General features: G+C 34.2%; 1 protein-coding gene across 6 annotated transcripts in view; it reads left to right on the top strand.

Annotated features, from left to right (window-relative positions):
* The window catches only part of CNTNAP2 (contactin associated protein 2), a 2,042,838-nt gene that overhangs the window by 903,545 nt on the left and 1,122,797 nt on the right, over positions 1 to 16,496 (top strand). For all 6 annotated transcript variants that reach the window (XR_014816181.1, XR_014816180.1, XM_084977536.1 and 3 more), the window contains 4 exons: positions 1,121 to 1,324; positions 6,677 to 6,861; positions 11,876 to 12,019; positions 15,536 to 15,800. Coding sequence is in view for 4 of the 6 variants with exons in the window: in XM_084977536.1 (XP_084833662.1) it covers positions 1,121 to 1,324; positions 6,677 to 6,861; positions 11,876 to 12,019; positions 15,536 to 15,800 (798 nt within the window). In the remaining 2 variants the exon portion in view is untranslated. The remainder of the gene's footprint in view (positions 1 to 1,120; positions 1,325 to 6,676; positions 6,862 to 11,875; positions 12,020 to 15,535; positions 15,801 to 16,496) is intronic.

Raw genomic sequence — 16,496 nt, 5'->3', positions numbered from 1 at the left:
ATCCAGTTTGTTTATATTTTCTATAATTTAATCGGAAAATCTAAAATAAATGGATTTTTAAAATATTTTAATGATAAATGTCGAATTATGGTATCTAAGCTTCTCTTTGTACTTAAAATGTGATCTGATGATGACAGTTCATCTTTGACCCATTCCATGAATTGGCTGCCCATTAACCAATAGTGAGTTATAATAAGATCATCTCATTTTCTATTTCTGGGGTGAAGATGTAGCAATTATGAAACTATTGCCAGCCCTCCCCTGTTTCTGAGGATGGTGACAAAAGTGTTCATACTTCTAAAAAGTTTATGTTATTTCATGCTTTCAATGAAATTCCATAAAATTAAATTAGGACTATTCTGGTATAATATAGACTAGATATTTGTTCTTCTAATTGTATGTGGGTGAGGATGTCTTTGTTTAGTGAAGTTAAAAATGTAGACAGCCCAATTCTCCATTCCAAAGGCAAGGGGCTAACTAGGAATTTGAGATAGATGGGAGGCCTAGAAACAAATGATAGGAATTCTTAAAGTTCAGTAAACTCTAGGCACTACCATAAAGTTAACTGAAAATGTAGTAGAATATAAAAATCATTAGGAAAACAAGTATACCGCAAACCCTGCATTCCAAGATCCTTCACTGTTATGTCACTGAAAAGAAAATTTGTGAGCAAAATGTTTATTTTAAAATCACAAAGACTTAGCCTCATTTAAGAAGGAAAATATTAACATCTCATAATGTCTCAGAGATCAAAAACTTTATTTTTTCCCAAGTAGACTTAAAACTTCTAAGTTAAAAATCTGAAGCGTGTAAAGTCATTGATGGAATTTCTGTTATTAGTATCATAATTGAAATATGATTTTATATTGATAAAGATTGTGATGATCATTCTTTATGAGTGCTTTCCTAAAAATCCACTATAGGGTACAGAAGAAGCCAAAAAAAAAAAAAAAGAAAGAAAGAAAAGAAAAGAAATAGAACAAGAACCTAGACTAAAGAGTTTTCAGGAAAAAACAACTTTCTTCCCATTTATTCTGTGCAGACACCCATTGGAAGAAGATATACTTCACACTGGGTAGCAACATACAATAACTAACTAAAATGTTATTTCTTCTTTTAGGGGCTGACGTTATCAACTTTGATGGCCATGTTGTGTTACCATATAGATTCAGAAACAAGAAGATGAAAACACTGAAAGATGTCATTTCTTTGAAATTTAAAACCTCCGAAAGTGAAGGGGTAATCTTGCATGGGGAAGGACAGCAAGGGGATTATATTACATTGGAACTGAAAAAAGCCAAGCTGGTCTTCAGTTTAAACCTAGGTATGTTCTGACTTTTGGTACCATTCTTTCCATTTATTAGTATTTGCATTAGTGGAAGCGCTAGTGGTCTTTCATTGTTAAGATGCAAATTATGAAAATAGTTCACATTATGTTGTCAGTTCATTTTTCATTCATAGTGGTTCAATTTATTTCATAATGCTTTTAATTCATATGAATCCATAATTCGTATTAATATATGTATTCATTCAAAAATTTTTATACACAATGGAATACTACTCAGCCATAAAAAAGGATGACATAATGCCATTTGCAGCAACATGGATGGAACTAGAGAATCTCATACTGAGTGAAATGAGCCAGAAAGACAAAGACAAATACCATATGATATCACTTATAACTGGAATCTAATATCCAGCACAAATGAACATCTCCTCAGAAAAGAAAATCATGGACTTGGAGAAGAGACTTGTGGCTGCCTGATGGGAGGGGGAGGGAGTGGGAGGGATCGGGAGCTTGGGCTTATCAGACACAACTTAGAATAGGAGATCCTGCTGAATAGCATTGAGAACTATGTCTAGATACTCATGTTGCAACAGAAGAAATGGTGGGGGAAAAACTGTAATTGTAATGTATACATGTAAGGATAACCTGACCCCCTTGCTGTACAGTGGGAAAATCAAAAAAAAAAAAAAATTTTATGAAACACCTGTACTGCAGGTACTATTCCAACATCTGGGCTACAGGGGTGAAAAAAATAGAGAAATTCATTGGGTTCATAACATTTTTGACACAGTGGAGGAGTTGGATGCTCTGTATTTACCACTATTATTTTTAAACAATGAAATCAAAAGATATGACTTCAAATAATGATGAGCATGAAATCATTGAAACAGGTTAATATGATAAAGGATATTGCAGAGACAAGAGGGGTCAACATTAGAATATGTAGTGAAGAAAGCCCTCTCCGAGGGGAAGATATTCATTCTGACATTCCAGTGATTACAGAAACTAGTCTTGGAAACAGCTGGGAGAGGGGCAGTTGAGCAGAAGGGAATCTCAGAAAACAAAGACCAGGAAGAGGCTGGTATGGATATTTGCTATGAATAAGTAGGATAGAAGAAGAGATCTAAACATGGAAAGTTCAAATCCTGTCATCTCCTATTGGGCATGATAAAAGGTTTACATATTATTTTAAGAGTGGGAAGTTATTGGTAGACTTTAAATTCCATGGCATCATGATCTTATTTTTTAAAGAATACTGAAACTTCTGTAAGAGGAAATGCTTGCATCAACATGAAAGAGCTGGACATCTGCCTAGTAGAAAAGAGATGGCAGTGGCTTGCAGAAGATGTTTATCAGTGGAGAAATAGATCCACTTAGGACATGATTCTGGTGATAATTCAGTATGATTTGTAATGAACTAGATATGGAGTAAGAAAGAAAGAGAAAATATAAAGGATAGTCCCTAGGGTATGGGCTTGAGCTCCAAATGGACATTAGTGCCATTTTCAGAAATATAGAAACCTGTATTTTCTCTACAGAGTTTCTTCTAGTAGTGGAGTATTAGTTTCTTCTAATAGAGAAACTTCAGACATCTGCTTGAACGTGGTGTATTTTAGTTGACTATTAGGCATCAAAGCTGAGATTTACTAGAAAGTTACATGTATGAGATTGACAGGAGAAGGTGCTAAATGGAGACTTAGGAGAAGTGGAAGGCAAATGGGAGGAAACATGAATATATGGCATCACAGAGCCCAGGGAAAGAGAAGAGGCAATCTACTATGGCCTACTATGTTGAATTCCCCTAAAATGTCACTTAAGAAGACAGAAAAATGAGGTCGCTGTTTGCCAGCATAGTGGTCACATTGATTTACTCTCAGTGGAGTAGAAAGGAGGATAGTTTTATTGTCATAAGTTAAGAGAAGATGAAAGGTGAGGAAATGACTATTTTAAATGTAATCAACTAGAAATGAAGGAATCAGAAAATGATATGTTGGCTGGAGAATGAGATGAATTTTAAAAAGGAGTTTGAGTTTTTAATGTTGTTTTTAAGTAGGCAATACTAATATATCTTTGTATAATGTAGCTAACATTTGCTTAAAGCTAAAAAGAAGATCCACAAAACAGATACTGACATTCAGAATTACAATTTATGCAAATCAACAGTACATTTATCCCCCTTGCTTGCCTAAAAATTTCAGAATTTATGCAAGAGGAGTTTGAAGGGCATCATATATTCTGCATTTTTTCTGTTTAATGATTTTACAGTTCTATCAAATTTTATAATCTAAAATATACAAATAACTAAAATTCACATGTTAAATGCATCCCATTGGAAGGCTACAAAACTAAAGATTAGAGCAGAAAAATAGATACTGCCTATTTGACCCCCTTATTAATATGGCTGTTCCAATATGAGGTTGAAATTGTAACATTCTTGAATATGACTTGAGTCCCATATATTAACCTATATTACTTTGAAAATCAGTATTATCCTAAAAAATACAACTTCAGTTAGTTTTTAGGGTTGATAATACTTGATATAGTGTCTACAATGATTTGTCCTTTATTTTAAAACTTTTCACATTCAAAATCTTATTTGTAGAAATAATAGTTTCTACAACAAATATTATCCAAGTGCCCTGGAAACAAATCTGACTAGTATCCATGAGGATGTGGGTTCAATCCCTGGCCTATCTCAGTGGGTCAGGGATCTGGCATTGCAGTGAGCTGTGGTGTAGGTCACAGACACAGTTTAGATCCCGCATTGCTGTGGCTGTGGCATAGGCTGGTAGCTGCACCTCCGATTTGATCCCTAGCCAGGGAACTTCCATGTGCCTGGGTGTGGCCCTAAAAATGAAAAAAAAAGAGAAAAAGCATATTATCCAAAAATTTTGATTACTTAATTATACAAAAATACATAATTTTATATGAAAATGTCATAATTAATATGATATTAATATTAACAGTATGCATGCAGAAACCTGGGAATATGCAAATGCCAAATATAGAGTTCAGTGTCATTCATGAATAAGAATTCATTCCACTCTGTAAGAATACCAAGACTTTAAGAGAAAATATTGCCAAAGAACATAATGGAAAACTTAAAGAAAAATTATAAATCTCTTATAAGCACCAAGTGCTCAAGCTATAAAAGAAATGTAAAATAAAATGATTCCAATTTTTTCAAATAAGTTAATTTTAAAAGTGATAATATCAGTATTGATGAGTTATGTGACAAGGATTCTTTGTATTGTGTGTGAAAATATTTCAAGAAAGCAATTTGATAATATATCTTCAGATATTTTAAATTGTCTGTTTTTGGTCCAATAATCAAAAAGAAGTAATAAGAAATGGCTCTGCAATTTAAATCCCAGGATGTACTTTGCAATATTAATTATGATATTGAAAATTGAAGGAAAAAACCCTACAGGTGTGGAATAAGTTGATATGTGTTTAAAATGTCTGTGAATAATTTTAATTATACAGGAAATACTATATAGCACTAATTGAAAACTATAGGAAAACTATAAATTATATATCAACATTTTCATATTATATATATGAATTAATGAATTGTATTTGTATGTGTAATTAAATGTATATAAATGAAAAAAGTCTGGAAGGAAATAGACTACATTTCTTTAGTGGTAGAAATGAGTGATTAATGGTTTATGTATTAATTCTTTATAATATTCTCTACTTATAATATTGAACATTTATTCATGTATTACCTGGGACAAAAATAACCCTAGAAAATTTCTGAAACAAGATTCAGTAGAAGGTAAGAAGGAGGAATAGAGTAAAAGAAACCAGAAAACAAAATTTAAGTGCTTTTTAAAAACATGCATATTCACACATAAACACACACATACACACAAACGCACTGGGAGCAATTGGATCGTGTCTGAAGAAGTTTACTTTTTCTAACATTCTCTTTTTTTAAAAAAAGTGAAACAAGGAGTAGCCTTTAAAAACCATTGCGCTTTGTGAGTGTGCCATTACTCTTCTGAAACAAAAACTGCTCAAATGGCCTCACAAAAAAGATCATTACCACTTCTTTGGAAGGAATTTTACAGTTTTATTGACTGAACGGAATTCTTGACAGCATAGAAATAGATACATCCACTCAAATATCCACTGTCACTTTTTAATACTGTTACCTAAATATCAGGCATATCTAGCTGCTTCTTAGTCTTCTAATTTAAATATTTAAAGTACTAACGCTGAATGCAACTCTTCACTTAAATGTATCCTGTTTTTCTTTCTCCCTCTCCCATTCCCATGTTCCTACACAATCATAAACACAACCTCATGTCAACATTTGATTTAATCACCAAAAGGAAAGAAAATTTCATCTAGGAAATGTACAGAAAAGGTCAGGTATATTTATACTAGTATCCTAAATGTGAAAAAAAAAAAAGAATTCTTCACTCAATTGTGTTTCTCTTATTTCTCTTATCCTATGTATTCTGAAACAATATTATATTTTATAGCATTTAGTTTTGACTGACCATAAAAAGTAATGCCTGATTAGACAAAATAGACAATGGTGTAGAATACATAAACAGCATCCAGAGATGACCTTAGTGAACATTTCAGAATCCCACAACATTTCACTCTTATTTATAGTCTTGTTGCCATGGAGATCTTATTTCAAAACTGGATTAATGCTACATATATATTTTACAGGTTTTTATTTTAAATTATAACTCGAGTCAGTTTTCGTTGACATTAAATATTACATTGTACTTAAGATTATAGCTTTTGGAGTAAAAAGAAAAAAAATCCTTGAAAATTGTCATGCTGTATTTTCTTGACCAAAATAATAATACCGTAAACAATAATTAAAAAATTAACAGTAACATTTAACAAATACTCACTATATGCCAAGAAGTGTGTCAGTTCTTTGCATGTAATAATTAGTTCTTATAGCAACCTGTAAAGCGGGTACTATTATTTTTCCCTTTTTACTTATGGGGAAACAGAGGCCCAGAGAAGTGTCAACTTGGCCAGGATCATGGAGCAAGTCAGTGGTGGAACCAGCATTAATTAGACTCCAAGAACTCTGGCTCCAGAGCCCATGGGGCACTGACTTTACAAGGAATCTACCAATTTTAGCAGAATTCATGGCACAGTAATTGAAAAAAAGAAAGTGGGCTCATTTTTTATTGTCAATGTTGCTTAGGGAGCAGACTTTTCTTCATCTTAAATAGTTTTTATCTAGTTTGAGCATGCAGCTGTTTTTAAGTTCCATTCTGGTTTTCCCATGTTTACTTCATAGATAGAGCTTTGGTAGAATGTCCATCCATGGTGTTGTAAACAAAAGCTCCACCTCAACACAGAGACCTGATGCCATTGCCTTATTTCTTTTCCCCTTATGTGACTCAGGAAGCAACCAGCTTGGCCCTATATATGGCCACACATCTGTGACAACAGGAAGTCTGCTGGATGATCACCACTGGCACTCTGTGGTCATTGAGCGCCAGGGCCGGAGCATCAACCTCACCCTGGACAGAAGCATGCAGCACTTCCGCACCAATGGGGAGTTCGACTACCTGGATTTGGACTATGAAGTAAGTTTGAGGATATGTAAATTGTAATGTGTCAAGTGGCTGCCTCAGTTTCACACTGTATTGTTGTATTATTGTTGATCATATACCTTCCTGTATCATTTTCATCTAATTCTCCAAAGAAAATTTAACTTAAAATTTTACAACCTAATTTATTAATATGTCTTTTTATTTATTTATAAAATTTTAATAATGAGTACTTGAAATATTTTTGAAATCTTGGTACCAAAGTATATATATTATTTGGAAAGAATGGTCATTTATCACGTTACCTGGGCCATTTAACAAGACCAGGATAAATTTAAGTTGTAGTCTTTTCATGGGTAGTTAATTATAAATGGCTTATTCTCAATAAAGTACAGTGTATTATGTACGCAAGATTGCCTAATAATTATTACAAAATACTGAATAACAAGTCATGAATTCTGACATACCTTAAGTCATTTATAAATTTGTTGGTATAGATAGTTCTTTTGACAGGGTCTATTTTCTAATTTGTAATTGTCATAAAAGAAATAGAAATATAGAATATTTTTAAAAGATTATCCATAAATAAAAGGATGTTTTTTACCTTTCAAATAATCAAAGTTTAAAAAATAATCAATGATTATATTGATCCAGTAAAAAATATTTTCTCACAGTATAATGGTAGGCATATCAAGTTTTTAAATAAATTATGTGGAGAGCAACTCAGCCTTAAAATGTCCCTCAAAAATGTTCATCATAAATAGGGATAAAAGTTCTGTAAAAAGGTATTCATCACCAGAGCACTCCTATGAGTTACCTGTGACATCTCAGTGTGCCTTGGCCCTTAGATTCAAAATTGCAGACATACACATATACATTATGTGTATTACTGATATTAATGTGTAAATCTTTTTGAACATAGAATGTACTTACCATAAAATAGTAAGGGAAAAAGTCCTGATTTACAACCATGTTTTCTATTTTTTATATGTTTAGTTTCTAAATTTTTCATAGTATGAGTATATCTATTTCCAAATAAAATTTAGAATAGAATATGCCATGTGAACTTTGACATAGAGACTTTATTAACACTAAAATAAATGTAAGGTTATCAGGAAATAATTGCCCCTCCAAAAACATCTCTTTAAAGTAAAAGTGATTATTGAAAGGGAAAGAATGTGAAAACCTGAGAAATTTTATCTTCTCTAAATTAGTATAAATCTTTTCTTTTGTGACTTATCTCCTACTGTATGAGAGAATTTAAAGATGAATTATTCATTCTCCATTAATAAACTTTGAAGTACCAAAGAAGAGGTAAAAAATCTTGGAACATTAGTGATGGGCAAACAATCCAGTTTTCAAAAAACAGAATTAAAAATTTCGGGTCTTAGACCCTTATTGAGTTTGTGATGGAATCTGAATATTCATACACACAGCACTTTCTATGGGGTCAGTAGTTTCATCATCCTCTGTAGAGAATACAATGTTTGAGAACCTCACCTTTAGACAAAAATGCCTGAGACATTTTTGTTAGAGAAACATAGGAAGAAATTGAAATTTACTGAGAATCAGGAGAGACTCAACTTACTTCTCTTTGTAGTTCTGCCTGATTACTTTCCTTGGATACTGCAGTTATCAGCAAAAGCCACAATGAAAATGGTTGGCCATCACTTTATATTTTGACACGTTTACCTTAATATAAAGGGAGGTCTTTGCTTATTTGTTTAAAGAAAATTAGGGATTATAGTAAAGGTGGTCTCTTGGTGTTTTGCACATATATTCTTGAAAGAAAGGGCTTCTTATGAATAGCAAAAGACATATCTATCACACAGCAAATTGCAAGGGTTTTTTAGGAGCTCTGTGCCAGGAACTTAGGGCAAGGATCAAAAATATTTCTTAAAGTACACTGTTATTCAGTATTTCCATCATATAGACACAAAAAATGCAAGTAACCTCAAGAGTATATACATGAGAGTAACATGTAGAGATGAGGTTCTGAGAGATTATTAAATTTTTTGTTTAATATAATGTATTTCATTTAAAGTTTATATCATTTAATTTTTAGCAATGACTCTTTAACAATCAGTTCTCATGAGCCAGTATGAGCAAGATCCAACATAACATTGCTAGGGCTTAATTAAGTACCTGTCCTCATTCCCAGGGAGGTTCGTCATGAAAGAACCAATAGAAGACAAGTTTGCTCCTTTGACATGAATTTCACGTGGGCATTTTTTTGGGGGGGGTGAAGATTGCAGAGTTCACCTCACTCACCTCTCCATAGCCTGTTTACACCCCAAAGTGGGCCAGTCACCATTGCCGTCAAGCTTCTAGCTACATGCAGTGTGTGTACTGAGATGATTCACTTAATTCTTCCTCTTCTCAGCCAGTGACAAGACAGGGTAGACAGCTGACTGGTATTTGTCCTGGCTTCTCTCCTTTATTTATCCAAATTCCAAGATACACCCACTTTGGATGTTATGCCTTTTACTGGTTGTGTGACCTTCGACAGATATTTCCCTTCCATAAAGTGAATATTATAGCATATTACTTGTAGGGTTATGAAAGGAGGTAACAGGAAGTAAAAGAAATCACCACATCCACCAGTTATAATTAGTTAGATTGCATATAACAGATACATGTTTATTCCTTTCACATAAAAGGAGCTGGTAGGCAAGTAGCCCTGGGATCAAATGACAGCATCATGTTTGTCAAAACCCCTTGGCTTTTGTTTTCCTGCTATCCCAACTGCTCTGCAAATCACACCAAGATAGCTACTCAGGTTCCATTCTGCATTCCAGCCAGTAGGAGGGAGGGAAGCAAAGAAGAAAATTGTGGCCCCCTAACCTCCTTGAATTAAATTCTTAGAGTTACACACATCCCTTCCACTTAAATCTCATGAGACCAAAACTTGTTCAAAGAGGTTGGTAAATGCTCTATATTGCCTGGAGAGCATGTGCCCAGCTGAAAAGCAATGCTTTTTCTTAAAAAAAGGTGGGAGAAAGGACACTTAGAGGTATCTAGTAGTCTCGGCTACACTTTGCAAATTCTTGGTAGCCAACAAAATGGTCAATGCAATTCTTTTTTAGAGTCAAGGTTGTCATTGAACAGCAGTGTCATTATAAGGCAATCATGTGAGTACTATCAATATCTGATGAGACTACCTAACCAGAAAGAAGTGACCACTTAATATCAAATGATTAATTACCTTAGGAATTGGGATTTGAACCCACATCTCTTAATTGCAAGGAATCTGGTAAATTGAGACAGTGATGCTTCAACAGGGTACCTGCTATAGGGTAGGACATGAGCTGAGGGTTGTCAAAAACAAAGAAACCATAAGGAGTGTTTGAATTATCATTTCTGAGGAAAAAGAGAGTCACAAACTGTACACACAGAGAGGGAATAAAACAATACTTTTAAAGTAGTATTTAGTAATATGATTTTAAAATGTGATGCTACATGTCATTAAGCATAGAAGATTTCATTACTATTAAGGAGCAAAAATTGATAAATTGTGGGCAGGAAACACAACTCTCCATTAAAGTATCAACTATCCTTACCTTTGGTATTAATTACATGTATAAATAGCACATATATGTTCAGTTCAATGCCACTTGAAAGTATATTCCTAATCTATTTTAGAATACTCTCTATTTTTCCTTTCGTAGTTTCCTGATTCTTTTTTCTATAGTCTTTATTTTCCCATATTTAACTCTGATGTAAATGATATATATTCTTCCCATATTTAAACTCTGATGTAAATGATATATCTTCAACGGTTATTAATACATTTAATTATATTTTAAGTGAGGTCTTTTTAGTTTTTTATATTGTCTTAGAAACCATCATTAATTTTTGTTCTTTTCCCTAAAACTGATTAAGCATTTAAAATGCCAAAAACACCAAGTAATAGAAACATAACTTGTGTCTCCTAGAAACTAGAGATGCCTGCCTTATATATCAAATATGAAGTCTTGACATTGAAACATGTCTTAACTATTGCTTTCCTTTCTAAAACTTTCTAAAAAAAATGGTAATTGAATAAAAATTAAAAGAAAAATAATATCTGTATTATATATCTTGATATTACAACTATGATTAGTAGATTCATTCACTGCTAATTCACTTTTGGCAGTAAATGTCAATATTGGCAATACATAATTAAATATAATTTTGATATTTAACCAATGATATGTGGAGAAATACATATTCTCTTTTAATAGGCCATGGTTGCTTAAGAATCACAGGAAGGAGCAATGACCTTATTCCTTAGATTTTAGGAGACCTATAATGTCTTTAAGCCTGTACTTCTCAAATTATGGTCCCTAAACACAAAGGTATTCCTAATAAATATAGCAATGGGACTTTTTGAACTGTTTTCTGTATTCGAAATAAGTTTATTGAATTTTTTACTCTAATGGTCATTAGACTACAATGTCTAAGTTCAGTGAATACAATATTCCTTGCTTTTGGCTGAAATTTTATAAACTTCCTATATTGTCCAGGTTGTTTCATGATGACCAGAAGCATTCATTGATAGTATGTCTTTGATAAGCATAAAAATGTATTTTTAATATGACATAATAAAAGTTTTGCTGTATAAACTCTTAAAACATTCTCAGGAAAATTTATAAAATTCCTTTTGGGTAGTAAAAAAGCTAGGGGTTCTTGCTATTTTCTTATTCAAGTTATAATCTTCAGAATTAATGATGATTAGTATATCCCTCAATAACAGTATAATTTAAAATGCAGTGGACTTTGAAGACAGAAAAAGTGACTGTATATACTGGTTGAGGTAAAGATAACCGACTTGGGAGTTCCCTTGTGGCACAGCAGGTTAAGGATCTGGTGGTGTCACTGCAGTGGCTTGGGTCACTGCTGTGGTACAGGTTTGATCCTTGGCCCAGGAACTCCCACATGCCACAGGCACAGCCAAAAACAAAGATAACTGACTTGGGCTCCACTAGTAGTTTGGTTTAGTATTGTGAATGTTTTTATTTTTTTAAGTCAAAGACAGTGTGAATGTTTACATTTTATCTTTCTCTCAAAGATAACCTTTGGAGGTATACCTTTTTCTGGTAAGCCAAGTTCCAGCAGTAGAAAAAATTTCAAAGGCTGCATGGAAAGCATTAACTACAATGGCATCAACATAACTGATCTTGCAAGAAGGAAGAAACTAGAGCCCTCAAATGTGGTAAGACTTTTCACCCCCAAAATATTGGTTCATGGAACAGCCAAAGAATTTTTGTTTTGTGTGGACTGTGAATAAACAACAACATCATAGCTTTTTTCCTTATGCTTGTGGTGGGCTCAACCAGATAAAACTATGTTTAGAGTTACCTTAAAATGTGGAGCTATTGAATATACTCTGGGAATAGATACCACTATTTGAATTACATTAACCAGAAGCAGGAAGTTTTATTCAGAGGGGGCCCAGAATTTCAGCCCCAGTATTTCCGGACCCCTTGTAATGGAGGAACAGGCATACTTCAATATGTGCTTCATCCCAGCAATTCTGCAGCCCTTAAACTGGCAGCCTCCTGTTTCCAAATGTCTCAGGGTATATAGCTCTACATTTCTCATTCATGATGTAATTCAATATTTTAAGTCTTTAAACCAGAAACTTTGTTATATTTCCATGTTTCCAAAGATAATTCATTCAAACGTGTAAATAAATAAACTTCTTGTCAAAGCTGTAAAACATACTAAATATTGTACAATCGGATAAAGATGGATGGGAATTCCCTTTGTGGCTCAGCGAAAATGAATCTGACTTGTATCCGTGAGGATGCAGGTTCGATCTCTGGCCTCACTCAGTGGGTTAAGGATCTGACGTTACCTTGAGCTGTGGTGTAGGTCGCAGATAAGGTGGATCCCCTGTTGCTATGGCTGTGGTGTAGGCCAGCGGCTATAGCTCCAATTCGACCCCTGGCCTGGGAACCTCCATATGCCACAGGTGTGGCCTAAAAAAAAAAAAAAAAAAAAAAAAAGACAAAAGTAAAATCCCAAAACAAATAAATGAATAAATCAAATGGATTGCATTTGATCATGTAATCTGTGTCCCAGAAACTCGCAGTGGTTTCATGGATTTGGTGTGAGTGTTTCCAGGTTGAAGTGTTTCAAGGAAGAGAATAGAAATCAAAGAGCATACTAGCACACTTACCTCTCTAGGATACTACTTAGGATCACTAAACAATATCCATTTACAAGTCTAGTAAGTGGGTTTCCCGTGGTTTCATAAGAATAAGAGCTACTTCAACTTTGCAGTGTCATTTAGAAGGGCCTGGGCATCCAAGGACCCATATATGTGGGAGCCCAGTGGAGGTAGATAATATCATGAGTATTTGTACTGTGTTCTAAAAGATCTCTGATGGTCTTCTTACCCCACATTTGAACCTAGGGTTTTCATAAAATATTGGACAAATGGCATGCCTAATGAATGAACAGAGTTCAGGTTAAATACAAGACTATAAAAAATAATTTAAAGCAACATTTTTTTCTTTACCAATTATTTATTCTTCAAAATAATGATAGATTTATGCTGATAGTTAAAAATTGGACTTTGGTGAAATAATATCATAACATATATATCGACTGTAGGGAAGAATAATAATTGTTCCATGTATAGGTAACAGACGCCATGCTAGGAATGTTAATCTAAGAACAATACTGCAAGGGAAACATTATCATAAACAGTTTGTAAATAAAAACTGAAATTTAACCTGGAAAAATAACTTTCCAATGTGACTGAATATGAGTGGCAAACATTGATTGTGGAGTGACCCCCAGAGTGCTGTTTTAAGCTTTGGATAAAATGGCATCAGAGTCCTTTCGTTTCCTAAAAATGTGCTTCAAATAGAAAGGTACAGAATCCAAATCACCACAGTATTCTTTCCATTATTTACACCTTTAAGAAGAAGTAAAGTGTTATTTTTGTCCAAACTTCCCAGTTGGTCCTCAAATGTATGTATTAGGTACCCAAACTACAGAGAATTACACCATGGAGACTCATTCCAAAGTCAACTTTAACTGCAAAATATATTGTGCTTATAAATGCTATTTTAACTTGAATAACAAAGATATTTGGTAAAGCATGAATTATCTATAATTATATTTGTTAAAATAGAATGAGCAAACATAAAAAAGGCTTTTAAACAAAAGTATATGTATGTATTAAAAGTTTCTGCAGTATAGAGACAAGTAGGACATTTTGTAAGCAGCTTAACAAAGGCAAATATTTACGTGGAAAATTTGCTTTCAAAGATGCCAGGTGCTGGAGTTCCCTGGTTAAGGATCCAGTGTTGTCACTGCTGTGGTGTGGATCACTGCTGTGGCACAGGTTCAGTCTCTCGCCTGGGAATTTCTGCATGCTGCAGGCACCACCAAAAAAAAAAAACAACAACAAAAAAAAAACAACAACAGCAACAACAAACAGAAAATGATGTGTTGATATTTCAGTGAAATTGACTCAACACTCATCCTGCATCCCTCTCCACAAACACACCTGTTCTTTCATCATGCATTGACTCCAGAGCAGCATCATTACTCAGAAAGGACCTTTAACTTTTCAAAGAGACAATTTCTACAACACAGGTATGTTGTCAGTTACAACATCTCAGTTATTATGAACAAGCAATTCTTTTCATTGGGAAAGCAAGCATTTACAGTCATCTGTGAAGGTACAGAGCAAATTTGATTTGAACATTAATTCAGAGGGACAGCCTAACTTAGATTTAATGGTTAGTGCACTGATGAAAGAACTATGCATCTTGGGATAAATATATGGTGTTATTTAAAAAAAAAAAGGAAGAAAAAGAATGAAGATGTTTTCAAATCATATTCCTTAAGACATTATGGTGAGATAAAAGAAGATGGAAGAAAATATAGATTTTCAAATCTTTGAAAAGAAGGTACTTAGATACTAGAATATAAAATTCAATGTATCTGGATGATAATTCAAATTTCTTTGTACCAAATGGAGGGAGTATGAGGGTGAAGGAGGAAGCTTTAATTATTGCAAGTTCTCTTTTCATTTTGTACATTCATGTCACTGTTTCTGCAAGCAGTAATACATTATGATATATGAGTACTTCATGGGAATTTTAAATGAGAATTGGATTGGATAACAAAGTTATCTGAAGTAATCACAGATATGTTGATATTAATATATGAGAAGTATGGATAAAACCCAAGAATATTTGCCCCATAATATCATTTTAATAAACAGCAACTAAGTGATCATAGTTCACTGAGACCAGATTAATGTATTAATAAACATTTGACATAGACCATCCAGAAAAGAGTGGTGGTGTCTCTTCCCTGGCTGACCATAGGGGGAGAGGCCCAACCACTCTTTGCCATTGTCTGAAAGTCTAGTGGTTCACACACAATCCTACAGCACAGAGACACATCCATCCCATGGCCAGCTCATCATATCAAGTTGTCAGTCTATCAGTTCCAGGATGGATGGTCTTTGTATGAATACCTTAACTTGAGAGCCAACTGCTATACCCTGTTAACTATAGCAGGCAGGACTCTTCCATGCCAAGTTATCCAATTTCCGGTTCCATGTCACCCTGGTGCAAGTGAGAGTTTCCCTTAGGCTCAAACTCTGCTTTGAAGTTTGTAGAACTATAGCTTTGTCTACTGTCTTACATGGATGCTTATTTCAGTCTGCATTTTCCTCAAGTCATGCCCTTCTGTTTTACAGGGAAATTTGAGTTTCTCGTGTGTGGAGCCCTACACAGTACCCGTCTTTTTCAATGCCACCAGCTACCTGGAGGTGCCCGGACGGCTTAACCAGGACCTGTTTTCAGTCAGTTTCCAGTTCAGGACTTGGAACCCCAATGGTCTCCTGCTTTTTAGTCATTTTGCGGATAATTTGGGCAACGTGGAGATTGACCTCACTGAAAGCAAAGTTGGTGTCCACATCAACATCACGCAGACCAAGATGAGCCAAATAGATATTTCGTCAGGTCAGTGAAATCTATTCCATGTTCGCTCCTGAAACTGTTCTTGTGATTTCCACCGCCAAGGTGACGTTTTTGTTTTGTGGGCGTACCATGTTCGTGACTGTTTGGGTTCAGACTTTTGCGGTACTTTCTCAGTTGCCCTGAGTTCAGACTGAATAAGGGAAATCTAGAAACTTGCTGAGAGTGAGGGTGGGCAAGGAGGAAATTTGGTGGAGGCTGCTTTAGAGGACTGAAAGCCTCTATTTCTTACAAATGCTAGTTCATTTGAAGTACAGCAATGGACATTCCTCTTAGTAGTTTGTATTTAAAAACAAAGAATTTTTATAAACCTAAGAGTACTTGGTATCTTTTGACTTTATAGGCATTCCGATAGCTTTTACTATTAGTAATAAGATTGTGTTGATTTAATTATGGCTTTCAAGGTATCTTCAACAGCTTGAATCAAAACCTCAAAGTGATTTTGCTAAGTGTGTCCAAATTGTCAGAAGAAAAGGAGGAGCACAAAGAGAAATGACAAAAGATATGTCTCAACTGAGGGAAGATTGGCCTGGCTAAGTAGGGTAATTTTTAAAATTGACATTATAGTGGTATGATAAACTGAGACTTAAGTAATATAGTTGTTATTTGAACAAACTTGGTGACTTTGGGAATATTCCTTGATTATTATGTTACAAAGAAAGCTGAGATTGCCAAGTGAGA

This window comes from Sus scrofa, chromosome 9 (assembly GCF_054392235.1).
Source record: "Sus scrofa isolate SSC_HxYL_T2T_F1_AM1 chromosome 9, Sscrofa_HxYL_maternal_Yorkshire_Landrace_v2.0, whole genome shotgun sequence".
NCBI classification, from domain to species: domain Eukaryota; kingdom Metazoa; phylum Chordata; class Mammalia; order Artiodactyla; family Suidae; genus Sus; species Sus scrofa.
The sequence above is the reverse complement of the archived record's forward strand: the minus strand, read 5'-3'. Positions and strand labels throughout refer to the sequence as shown.